The sequence below is a fragment of the Heloderma suspectum genome, chromosome 5, assembly GCF_057233095.1.
Source record: "Heloderma suspectum isolate Gila_16-S chromosome 5, 16-S_ref, whole genome shotgun sequence".
NCBI classification, from domain to species: domain Eukaryota; kingdom Metazoa; phylum Chordata; class Lepidosauria; order Squamata; family Helodermatidae; genus Heloderma; species Heloderma suspectum.
Genome location: NC_139462.1, coordinates 58,836,205 through 58,848,569, shown reverse-complemented (window position 1 = coordinate 58,848,569; position 12,365 = coordinate 58,836,205). Strand labels below are relative to the sequence as shown.

Sequence of the window (12,365 nt, the reverse complement as noted above, 5' to 3'; positions counted from 1 at the left end):
CCTTCTTTGGAATTGGAATGTAAACTGACCTTTCCAGTCTTGCGGCCATTGCTGAGTGTTCCAGATTTGTTGACATATTGAATGCAGCACTTTAACAGCATCATCTTTTAGGATTTTAAATAGCTCAGCTGGAATACTGTCATCTCCGCTAGCTTTGTTGTTACTAATGCTTCCTAAGGCCCACTTGACTTCACTCTCTAGGATGTCCGGCTCAAGTTCAGTGACCACACTATCATGGCTATCAGGGACATTCAGATCTTTCCTGTATAGTTCTTCTGTGTATTCTTTCCACCTCTTCTTAATCCCATCTGCTTCTGTGAGGTCTTTGTCCTTTATCATGCCCATCTTTGCACAAAACGTTCCCTTGAGATCTCCAATTTTCTTGAAGAGATCTCTAGTCTTTCCCATTCTGTTGTTTTCCTCGATTTCCTTGAATTGTTCATTTAAGAAGGCCTTCTTGTCTCTCCTTGCTATTCTCTGGAACTCTGCATTCAGTTGGATATATCTTCCCCTTTCTCCCTTGCTTTTTGCTTCCCTTCTTTCCTCAGCTACTTGTAAAGCCTCATCAGAGAGCCACTTGGCTTTCTTGCATTTCTTTTTTTTTGGGATGGATTTCGTTGCTGCCTCCTGAACAATGTTACGGACCTCCGTCCATAGTTCCTCAGGCACTCTGTCTATCAGTTCTAATCCCTGAAATCTATTCCTCACCTCCACTGTATATTCATCAGGGATATGATTTAGGTCATACCTGAATGGTTTAGTGGTTTTCCCTACGTTCTTCAATTTCAGCCGAAATTTTGCTAGAAGCAGCTCATGATCTGAGCCACAGTCAGCTCCAGGTCTTGTTTTTACTGACTGTATGGAGCTTCTCCATCTTTGGCTGCAAAGGACATAATCAATCTGATTTCGATATTGACCATCTGGTGATGTCTATGTGTAGAGTCGCCTCTTGTGCTGTTGGAAAAGAGTGTTTGCTATGATCAGCGTGTTCACTTGGCAAAACTCTATTAGCTTTTGTCCTGCTTCATTTTGTACACCAAGGCCATGCCTGCCTGTTATCCCGGTGATTTCTTGACTTCCTACTTTAGCATTCCAGTCCCCTATGATGAAGAGGACATCTTTTTTTGGTGTTAGTTCTAGACGGTGTTGGAGGTCTTCATAGAACCGATCAACCTCAGCTTCTTCGGCCTCAGTGGTTGGGGCATAGACTTGAATTACTGTGATGTTGAATGGTTTGCCTTGGATTCGTACTGAGATCATTCTATCGTTTTTGAGATTGTACCCCAATACTGCTTTTCCCACCCTCTTGTTGACTATGAGTGCTACTCCATTTCTTCTAAGGGATTCTTGCCCACAGTAGTAGATATAATGGTCACCTGAATTAAATTCGCCCATGCCTGTCCATTTTAGTTCGCTGATTCCCAAGATGTCGATGTTCAGTCTTGCTATCTCATGTTTGACCACCTCCAGCTTACCTTGATTCATTGATCTGACATTCCAGGTTCCTAAACAATATTGTTCTTTACAGCATCGGATTTTCTTTTCACCACCAGACACATCCACAGCTGAGTGTCCTTTCGGCTTTGGCCCAGCCGCTTCACTCTTTCTGGCGCTACTTGGAAATACCCTCTGCTCTTCCCCAGTAGTATATTGGACACCTTCCGACCTGAGGGGCTCATCTTCCGGCGTCATCTCTTTTAGCCTTGTGATACGTTGCATGGGGTTTTCTTGGCAAGAATACTGGAGTGGGTTGCCATTTCCTTCTCCAGTGGACCACATTTTGTCAGAACTCTCTGCCATGACCTGTCCGTCTTGGGTGGCCCTGCACGGCATAGCTTATGGCTTCACTGAGTTACGCAAGCCCCTTCGCCACAACAAGGCAGTGATCCATGAAGGGGAAAATACTATGGTAGCATTCATGGTAGCATTCATCATCATATCTGTATACCATGCTGATTGCTATATTAAGTTCCAACTCCTGAATTCATTCAGAATGTGCTACATTAGTAAAAGCTCCTTTAGCAAACTTAAATGTTAGGATTTATTAGTAATACAAGAAGAGTCCTGCTGAATCAGAACAAAGGTCTGTTCTACTCCACTGACCTACTTCCCCGTCTGTCGCCCACCTGATGCCTCTGGGAAGCCCACAAAGCTGGACATAAAGGCAATACCCCATACCTGTTATTTGTCTTCAACATCTGGTATTTTGAGGTATACCATCTCCAAGCCTAAAGGTTTCATTCAGCTGCTGTGGTCAATAGTAATAATACTCTCATTTCTCTTTGTTGACTCTTATAAGCTGTTTTAATGCTCTGTTTTTATTTTTGGATTTTTTGTTAAATTGTTTTTAAATTTGTACACTGCCTAGAGTATTTGCATACAGGTGAATTATAAATTGAATAAGTATAAATAGTTATTGATAGACCTATCATCTATAAATCTGGCTAATCCCCTTTTAAAGCCAATGGTAATCAGTCACTTCATCCTGTGGCAGTGAATTCCATAAATTAATTACATGTTGTGTGAAGAAGTTTGTTCTTTCATCTGTCTGATGACTTCCCGCTTCTCTTTCACCATCACTGCAAAAGCCAGAGTCTGTTTCCACACCTCTTACCATATTAAACATAAAACACTGGAAAAACCAGCTGTGAAACAAGATTCCTGCAACAGTGGAGGCATCTGATTGGTTTGTATCATATGTATTCTGGTATACTACTGTGATTAAGAAATAGTAAATTGGTTCAAGGGAGTCAGGCATTTTTCAAATCATTAGGAACCATCTTATCATGGGGCTGAAGAAGCCTGAAAGCTTGTGACTTATGGGTTGCCTATCTTTGCTATTGAATTTGAAATTGGGTGCAACCAAATCCTATGCATGTTTATTCAGAAGTAAATCCTTCTGTTATCAGTTGAGCTTACTCCCAGGTAAGTGTGCATAGGATTGCTTATTTCACAATCCTGTTTATGCTGACTCAGAAGTAAGTCCTAGTGTATTGTGTACCTTGTAAGAATGCAGTCATAGGTACAGAATATTAGGGAGCAATCCTATGGCCCCTAGACAGCATCTGCGGGGCCATAGGATATTTTGGATTCCTGGATCTAAGGTCGGAGACAAGACTATAACCTCAGACCCAGGAATCCGTGCCCCTCATCCCCTCCCCCTCTCAGCCCGTCTGGAGGGAACTGCACTTGGAGAGGAGATAAAGGGGGCACTCCGGTGGGTGGGGAGGTGATTGGAGAGACTGGCTTATGTGGTATCCCAAGGCCTCTCTAGCCTCCTTCCCTCCCCCTCCAAGGTGCCCCAGCTAAATGAGCAAAAAAGCCTGTCTAGCGGAAATGCAGAACACGAAGCATGGAGGAGGTGAGGATTGCATCTGCCATGCCTCCCACTCTGCATTGGATACCTGTAAGCCTCCAGGTTTGGAGGCTGAGCAGCACTGAAGGTGCAGTCAATAGGATTGCGCCCTAGGTAGTTTTGACTCTCAGGCTTCAGTCCTGTAGGCTTAGCTGGCAGTAAGTCCATTGACTTAACTTCTGAGTTGACATCCATAGGATTGCACCATTAAGATATCAAACACACCAGTAAAATGTAAGAAAGCCATACTGTTGACTGTCTGCATGTGTGTTGCAGTGGTTCTCTAGTGTTTTGACAGAAGCTTTAATCTTCAGTAGATTTTGGTGTGAGCCCTCTGATCTACCTGGTTTAATCTAGATAGTTTGCAGTACTTATTCTGAAACAAACCTCTCAGTTTTCATAAGTGTATTCTGGAATAAGTGAGTTCACAGCTGCGTCAAGGGTCGGCATCATGGGGCCCACACTCCAGCAAGGGCCCACAGACTAAAAACCCCTGGACTTGCTGCTCCTCTTTACCATTGCAACCTGCTTGTTCACCTGCCTCTCCTCTGGTTCAAGCAATGGAGTTGGTGAGAAGGAGGAGCAGTAGATATAGCTACCTACTCACTCACTGACTCTCTGCGAGTCAAGCAAGCAAGTGGTAGCAATGATGGAAACAAGAGAACAATGGTAGCTGGTGACAATGGTGGTGAAAAAGTAGGGAGGCGGCCCATTGAGGGTACCTTGCCGAAGGGCCTTCAGAAACCTGGAGCTGGTGCTAAGTACATAAGAGCCACACTGGATCAGACCAAGAGTCCATCCAGTCCAGCGCACACAGTGGTCAACTAGTTGCCCACAGAAAACCCACAAGCAAAGACTTGAGTGCAACAGCACCCTCCCGCCCGTGTTCCCTGGCAACTAAGCAAGTTATACAAATGTCACCTGTTCAGTTCTCACAGCACTGCTAGCTAATAGTGACATACTGCCTCAACCTTCAGGCTGTTAGTTTACAAGGTTTACACAATAAAGGCTGTGATAAAGTCACAGTAATCTCAACTTTTATTTATGAACATTCTTCTAGTGCAATGATTTCAGGAAAAAAGCTTAAAGAGCCTGTTCCAGTGTTCTGCAATCTCGGAAACACGAAAGCACCTTCGTGTGCGTTTAAAAAAACCATATATTATCCAACTAAGTGTCGGGTTTAGCGATTACGTAGGTGAGATCTCCCTCGCAGACTCGGCCTGCGGTCAAATTGCCACTAGATGGCGCCCTTCCCCTCCCAAAGCCTCCTCTTCCCATCACGCTAGTAGCCCCGCCCCTCGCGCTGTTTGATTGGTGCGCTCGCCCCGTCGCTCCAGGAACCGCCCTAGAGAAGAGAACAAATCGACATGGCGGCGCCCTTGCAGGTTGTGAGGCGGCTTTTGCGGTCGTCCGGAAATCTGACCCCGAGTGAGTTGGCTGGGGCCGACTGGGGCTTGCTCTCATTTCCTAACCTGGGTGGGATAGAGGAATGGGCTCCTTCCCCATGAGACCCTCCTCGGCGCCAACCGTGCCGTCGAGTGAACGTGTGAATGGTACACCCGAGTCTCCTACGTGTAACCTTCAGACTTGCCTCCTTTCCTAGCAGTGCCTCGCTTTCCTGCTTGCTGAGTGTGAGCAGGTCAACCAGGGCCCTTCGCTTGATAGTTCCTAGTGGTGTCCCGTAGCGTCAGGTTAGGGCAGCGCATTGTGGCAGAGTCATCGTCGCTATCGCTGTGCAGGAGCGACGAGCGTAGGGTGGGGGCTGTTATGTAGTTGCGTGGGCATTCGGGGACATCAGTGAGGTAGTGCAGCCCCTAACCATAGCTGGTTTCTGTAACTTTCACATTCTACCTGACGAATTAGCCTTCTGTCTCTTCCAAAGCCCTGTGGTTTTATCTGATGTTACTCTAACTTAAGTCCCATTCATTTCAGTGGGTCTACGAATTCTCGGATGCAACCCCGAGAATCGGATTTTGTGACTTTTGTGGGCAACTTGTTCAATGCACAGTTGTTACACTTGCCCTGCTTTCCTTCCTGTCTCGAGCCAGTGGTGCTTGGGCCTTTAACTCCTTGGTAGAACATATGCTTTGCATGTGGGAGTTTCCAGATTCAGTTCCTGGCATCTCCAGTTTCTCTTGTTTTCAAGCTACATGGAAAGAGTTAAGAAGAAGGGTGGCTTGGTCAAACTTTTATCTGCTGGAGTAGGACACTAGGAAACAACTGGAGTTGAGTCTTTCAGTCTTTAATGCCTAAAATTTAGGCATTAAAATATAAGAGAAGTTTAGTACTGTCCCATATATTACCTTGCTAAAGAAGCCACTCCTTTCTCTTTCTCCCTATGTTCCATCTCCCCTTAGATAAAAGTATTCAAGCATAAATTTCATTTGCAAAAGCCCTGTTGCATACGTTTGGCTAACACAAAGCAGTTCTCTATATGGTGAGCTATTCTTTTGTTGTTGTTGTTGTTCAGTCGTTCAGTCGTGTCCGACTCTTCGTGACCCCATGGACCATAGCACGCCAGGATTCTTTACAAAGTAGTAGTTCATATAGTAACTGCTATACCTATTCACAATTATGCCACTTCATCAACTGAAATTAATGTTCCCAATTTGTACAGTCTTTCCTGCCTTTCTCATGAGTCCATGTGTTCAATAAGTAACTGAGGAATTATTCTTCCTGCATAGTACAGTGAAAACCCATTTTCATTTCCTTTGCACCCATTCCAGAACTAACATATTTCTAAACTCTTTTATTTTAGCCCTGTCTCGTTCTGCATTCACTGCAAGAAAGGATGATCCAAATAATCCTAACTGGGTGAAAGTTGGTCTGACTGTTGCTTCAACGATAGCAATATGGGTGCTGGTAAGGATAATCTTGGGGTTGTGGTGGACAGCTCAATGAAATGTAGACCCAGTGTGTGGCTGCTTTGAAAAAGGCAAATTCAATGTTAGGCATAATTAGAAAAGGAATTGGGGGGTGGGGGGGAACCCTGCCAAGATCTTACACAAATCTGTGGAGCAGCTACACTTGGAATAGTGTGTACAGTTCTGGTCACCATACATAAAAGGATATTGTAGAGTATTGTAATCTGGAAAAAGTAGAGAAAAGAGCAACTAAAATAATCGAGGGGCTGGAGGTCTACTCCCTATAAGGAAAGGTTACAACATCTGGGACTTTTCAGCTTAGAGAAAAAGCAAGTCAGGAGAGATATTTCAGAAGTGTACAGAATTATGCATGGTGAGGAAAAAGTAGATGGAAAACATTTTTCTTCCTCTCTCATAATACTAGAACCCAGAGTCATCCCATGAAGCTGATTGGTGGAAGTTTCAGAACAGATAAAAGGAAGTACTTCTTCACACAGCGCATAGTTAAACTATGGAATTCACTACCACAAGATGTAGTGATGGTCACCAATTTGGTTGGCTTTAAAAGGGGATTGGACAAATTCATGGATGATAAGGCTATCAATGGCTACTAGTCCTGATGGCTATGTGCTACCTCCAGTATCAGAGGTAGTATGCCTATGTATACCAGTTGCTGGGGAACATGGGCAGGAGGGTACTGTTGCACTTGTGTCCTGCTTGTGAGTTTCCCAAGGGCAACTAGTTGGCTGCTGTGTGAACAGAATGCTAGACTAGATGGACACTTGGTCTGATCCAGTATGGCTCTTCCTATGTTCTTATAGTGTGTGTGTGAGTGAGAGCGTAGCAACATTTTTAGTAACTATTTTTTAGTCGGTAATTTGTCTCAATAAAGGACATATAATAGTATCTTATAGTTAGCTCAGGTCCATCTCATCCTTGATTCCTAATAATGTGAGCAATCATAGTCCCATTTCCACAGCAGACCTTGTATTACTGGGAACATGTTACCTTGTACTCCTGTAAAGTATAGGAATCGGTAAACTGTTCTTGCTACAGTTTTTCAAACCAGAATTTATGGGTTGTGATTCTTAACATTTACAGTCAGGGCCAGAAATATTGGAACAAGGATAACTGTTTTGGCAGTTGGCCTCTGTACGCCACCACATTGAAGTTGAAAGGAAACACAACCAGATGGGAGCGAAGTCAGGACTTCCAGCTGTAATTCAAGGGGTTTGGCAAAGGTGGGGCAATAACCATTCAGGAAGGACAGCCAGTGGCATACACACACCCCTGTCGTTGGTGGCTCATAAGCAATGGAACAAACCAACATCATTTCAAACTGCAGGATCGCCTTTAATACCTGGATGAAAATCCTTTGCAGTCAATGACAGCCTGAAGTCTGGAACCCATGGACATGACCAAATGCTGAGTTTCCTCCCTCGAGATGCTTTGCCAGGCCTTTACTGCAGCTGCCTTCAACTGCTGCTTGTTTGTGGGTCTTTCTGCCTTCAGTCTTGTCTTCAGGAAGTGAAAAGCATGCTCTCTTGGGTTGAGATCAGGTGACTGACTTGGCAATTGAAGAACATCCCACTTCTTTGCCTTGAGAAACTCTTGGGTAGCTTTTGCTGTATGTTTTGGGTCATGATCCATCTGCAATATGAAGCGGCATCCTCTCAGTTTGGCAGCATTCAGCTGAATCTGAGCAGAAAGTATAGCCCTATACACTTCAGAATTAACCCTGCTGCTTTTATGAGCAGTCAGGTCATCAATAAACACAAGTGACCCGGCTCCACTGGCAGCCATACATGCCCATGCCATAACACTGCCTCCACCATGTTTGACAGATGATGTGGTATGCTTTGGATCATGAGCTGTTCCTTTCCTTCTCCATACTTTTCTCTTCCCATCATTCTGGTACAAGTTAATCTTGGTCTCATCAGTCCAAAGAATCTTATTCCAGAACTGGGCAGGCTTTTTTAGGTGTTTGCTGGCAAAGGCTAATCTGGCCTTTTGGTTCTGGAGCGTTACCAGTGGTTTGCACCTTGTTGTGAAGCCTCCGTATTTACATTCATAAAGCCGTCTCTTGACTGTAGATGTTGACAATGACATGCCTACCTCCTCAAGAGCGTTCTTGACCTGGATAGATGTTGTGAAAGGGTTCCTCTTCACCATGAGCAGAATTCTGCGGTCATCCACTTTAGTTGTCTTCTGTGGTCTTCCAGGTCTTTTGCTGTTGCTGAGCTTGCCAGTTGATTCCTTCTTTTTCAGGATGTTCCAAACTGTTGTATTGGCCACTCCCACTGTTTTTGCTATCTCTCTGATGGGTCTATTTTGTTTCCTCAGCCTAATGATGGCCTCCTTCACTCGCATGGACTCCTCTTTGGACCTCTTGTTGGGTGTTCCAGCGAACAGCTACCAAATGCAAATATAACACTCAGAACCACTTCCAGGCCTTTTATCTGCTTGATTGGTCATGGGGTACCCAGGAAACAAGCCACACCTGGCCATGCAGCAGCTTGTCAGCCATTCATTCCATTATTTATGAGCCACCAACAATGTGTGGGTGTGTATGCCAGTGGTTGTCCTTCCTGAATGGTTAATGCCCCATTAACCATTCAGTTTTGACAGTTTTGACTTTTGTCAAACCCCTTGAATTACAGCTGAAAGTCCTGCCTTCACTCCCATCTGGGTGTGTTTCCTTTCAACTTCATTGTGGTGGTGTACAGAGGCCAACTGCCAAAACAGTTATCCTTGTTCCAATATTTCTGGCCCTGACTATATATAGGCACAACTGCACTGACAGTGGATCTCTGCTGGTGCAAATTCATTGCTTTGACTCTGCTAGGCTGACAGGCAAATAGTGGGTGTGTTATCTAATGAGAACTAAGCTTCAGTCATCCAAGGATAATTGATAGCTAGTCATTGGCAAAACTGGATAGGGTTCTTTAGATCCAATGTCAACCTCAGAAGTATTTGTTAACAAGGAAATTACTAAAGGTCTGACCATAATAAAATAATCATTTTGATCTACTATGCCTCATGCTTTTAAACCATGTGTATTTATCTTTCAGCTCCTCAAGGAACATAATGATGATTTAGTAGAATATGAAAGGAGAAAAGCAGAGCGAGGATCTTAGTGGTGATCCTAAATTACTGTGGTCAGTATGCAAATAAAATGCTATGCTTCTGATACTGGTTGCTTTTGTTCATATAAGATTTCATTGCCTTCATCGTATAAGATTTGTTGCCTTTAATCAACAGTAGAGACTGTGAATGTTGCCATTTTTCTCTTCAGCCTTTTTTTTAATGTCCTGTCCTATCTGCCTGATCTAAAAGTAATATATTTCTGCTATATTTTAGAATAAGTGTCTTCATTTGCTGATTGACTGCACATAATGGTGGCAAATCATGAGTTAATTACATGATTTGCCAGATTGTGTGTTGCACATGAACTGCTGCTACTTTGCTTAATCTATCTCTGATTGATGTGTGAACCTGGATAGTGGGTTGTTTAACCCACAAATAACCCATAGACTCTGGGTTTGGATGTCACACAGCAACCAGTTGAGCCAATTGGAGGTAGATCATGCAAAGCAGAAATGGCTCATGCACAGCACATAACTCAGCAAATTGGGGGTTAATTAAGCTATGATTTGCCACCATTACATGAGAATAGGTCTTTTATATTGCTGTTTCTAAATCAAGTGATCTGTGATCTGTGGTTACTTTCCATTTGCCAGCTACCTGCCATCTTCAAGTATTAGATCCACCTATCCCTGTACTCTTCTGTTCCTTATCACAACCTTCTTCACTGCCGTAGCATGTAACAGCTATGATCTTATGTAATGGTAAATAATGACTTAGCATTACAAGAGCAAGCCTAGGTGAGCCTTGGCCTCACACACTCCCTAGGCGAGTGATGGGTTCACACTTTCCCTGCTCCTTCAATGCAGCTGCTTTGTGTTATGTCCAAACCTAGAAAAACTGTTTAGTCTTAAGTATGGTTGAAACAAGCCAACTTTAAACAATACGTTGTGAAGCTGGCTTGTTGCAACTAACCACAAGTAAGATTAACCACAGTTTAGGGTTTGAATGTAATGCTAAACTCTGGTTAACTAAAATTGGCATGGAAGGCTTCCAATCTCCTTCTCATAGCCACATCAGAGAAGGAAGGGAAGCCTAAGCCCATTCTCATAATGACAAATAATTGTTTATCGTTCCGCCTGAACATGGCGTATATGCATATTCCCAATGAATGCTCAGAGTTCTTGTTCCTCATTATTCCAAATTACAGAATCGTAGAGGAAGGAGGAAAGATTTTTCCATTTCACAGCATTAGCAGCTGTACAGCAGTAGTATTAAGATGTATAGATATATTCCTGGCGTTCTCTTCTGTCATCACCTACAATGTTTCTGGATTAAAAATTTCCCAAGAACACTAGGCAGGTTAGCGATGGTAATTATAGCCCCAGCTTTGGGAGTTGCAAATGGCAAATGTGTGATAGTGTTTGCATACTGTAGGTCCCAAATGTACTGTTATTTGCACTAAAGATTGCTTATTTGACATTCACATAGCACAGCCCCCATACAGTGTGCTGATGTTGGCACTTTGGATGAGGCATGGCATGTTGCCCCATTCAGCGCTAAGCTAAGTTTGTATAGCAAGCATGCCAATCTTGGAATAATTTGTGCAGTACTTCCCTATTAGTCTGGTTTTAGACTGGAATAATTATGGACTACTCTACTAGTTTGTGAGCATATAAAAGATCAAATGTTGGGCAGTTAAAAGTGGATATACCTGCTTTTGACAGTAAAATAGGTAGTCTTTATTTTGTCAATTTCCCATGACAAAAAGTGTACAAAGAATTCTCAAAGATGTGAGCAATCTCTCCCCACTCTTAATTTTCCTCAACCTGTAAGGTTGTCATGTTACCTGACTTCACAGGCGGGTATAACTTTGAATATATTGTGTTGTGGACTATGTAATTGCTACTCTGTACTGTTTTAAAGTATGTTTTGATCTTCTTTAGATTTCTCTTCTAGACTGAAGATGTACTTATAGCTGATGCATACTCTACAGCAAGATTATTGAACCAACAGATAATCCATTGGCTTTTGGATCTGTTCCTCATTAATATTAATCTTCTTGAAATAAAACAATTACAATTATGGAAATGGCTGAAATGTTTGTGCTTTTTATGGTCACTTCTAAGAGCGCTACATAAATTGTTGTTCAGTCGTTCAGTCGTGTCCGACTCTTTGTGACCCCATGGACCATATCACGCCAGGCCTTCCTGTCCTGCGCTCTCTCCCAAAGCGTGCTCAAGTTCATATTCGTTGCATCGGTGATGCTATCTAGCCATCTCATCCTCTGCCGTCCCCTTCTCCTTTTGCCTTCAGTCTTTCCCAGCATCAGGGTCTTTTCCAGGGAGATTTCTCTTCGCATTAGGTGGCCAAAATATTGGAGCTTCAGCTTCATTATCTGTCCTTCCAATGAGCAGTCAGGGTTGATTTCCTTTAGGATGGACTGATTTGACCTCCTTGCAGTCCAGGGCACTCGTAAGAGTCTTCTCCAGCACCACAGTTCAAAAGCATCAATTCTTCGGCGCTCAGCCTTCCTTATAGTCCAGCTCTCACAGCCATACATTACTACTGGGAAAACCATAGCTTTGATTAGACGGACCTTTGTCGGCAAGGTGATGTCTCTGCTTCTTACTATGCTGTCTAGGTTGGCCATAGCTTTCCTCCCAAGGAGCAAGCGTCTTTTAATTTCATGGCTACAGTCACCGTCTGCGGTGATCTTGGAGCCCAAGAAAGTAAAATCTGTCACTGCTGCCATTTCTTCCCCTTCTATATGCCAGGAAGTGATGGGGCCAGATGCCATGATCTTCGTTTTTTTAATGTTGAGTTTCAAACCAGCTTTTGCACTCTCCTCTTTCACCCTCAACAAGAGGCTCTTTAGATCCTCTTCGCTTTCTGCCATTAGGGTGGTATCGTCTGCATATCGGAGGTTGTTGATAATTCTCCCAGCAATCTTAATTCCGACCTCTGATTCATCCAACCCGGCATTTCTCATGATGTACTCTGCATATAAGTTAAATAAGCAGGGTGACAATATACAGCCTTGTCGTACTCCTTTCCCAATT

General features: G+C 43.5%; 1 protein-coding gene across 1 annotated transcript; it reads left to right on the top strand.

The window, feature by feature from the left end:
• The first annotated feature begins 4,702 nt into the window (after positions 1-4,702).
• NDUFC1 (NADH:ubiquinone oxidoreductase subunit C1) lies at positions 4,703-11,394 on the top strand. The gene is made up of 4 exons (XM_084856088.1): positions 4,703-4,783; positions 6,114-6,217; positions 9,291-9,377; positions 11,250-11,394. Exons 1-3 carry the CDS (start codon positions 4,723-4,725, stop codon positions 9,354-9,356), a joined length of 231 nt encoding a protein of 76 aa, XP_084712214.1. The 5' UTR covers positions 4,703-4,722; the 3' UTR covers positions 9,357-9,377; positions 11,250-11,394.
• The last annotated feature ends 971 nt before the right edge of the window (positions 11,395-12,365 follow it).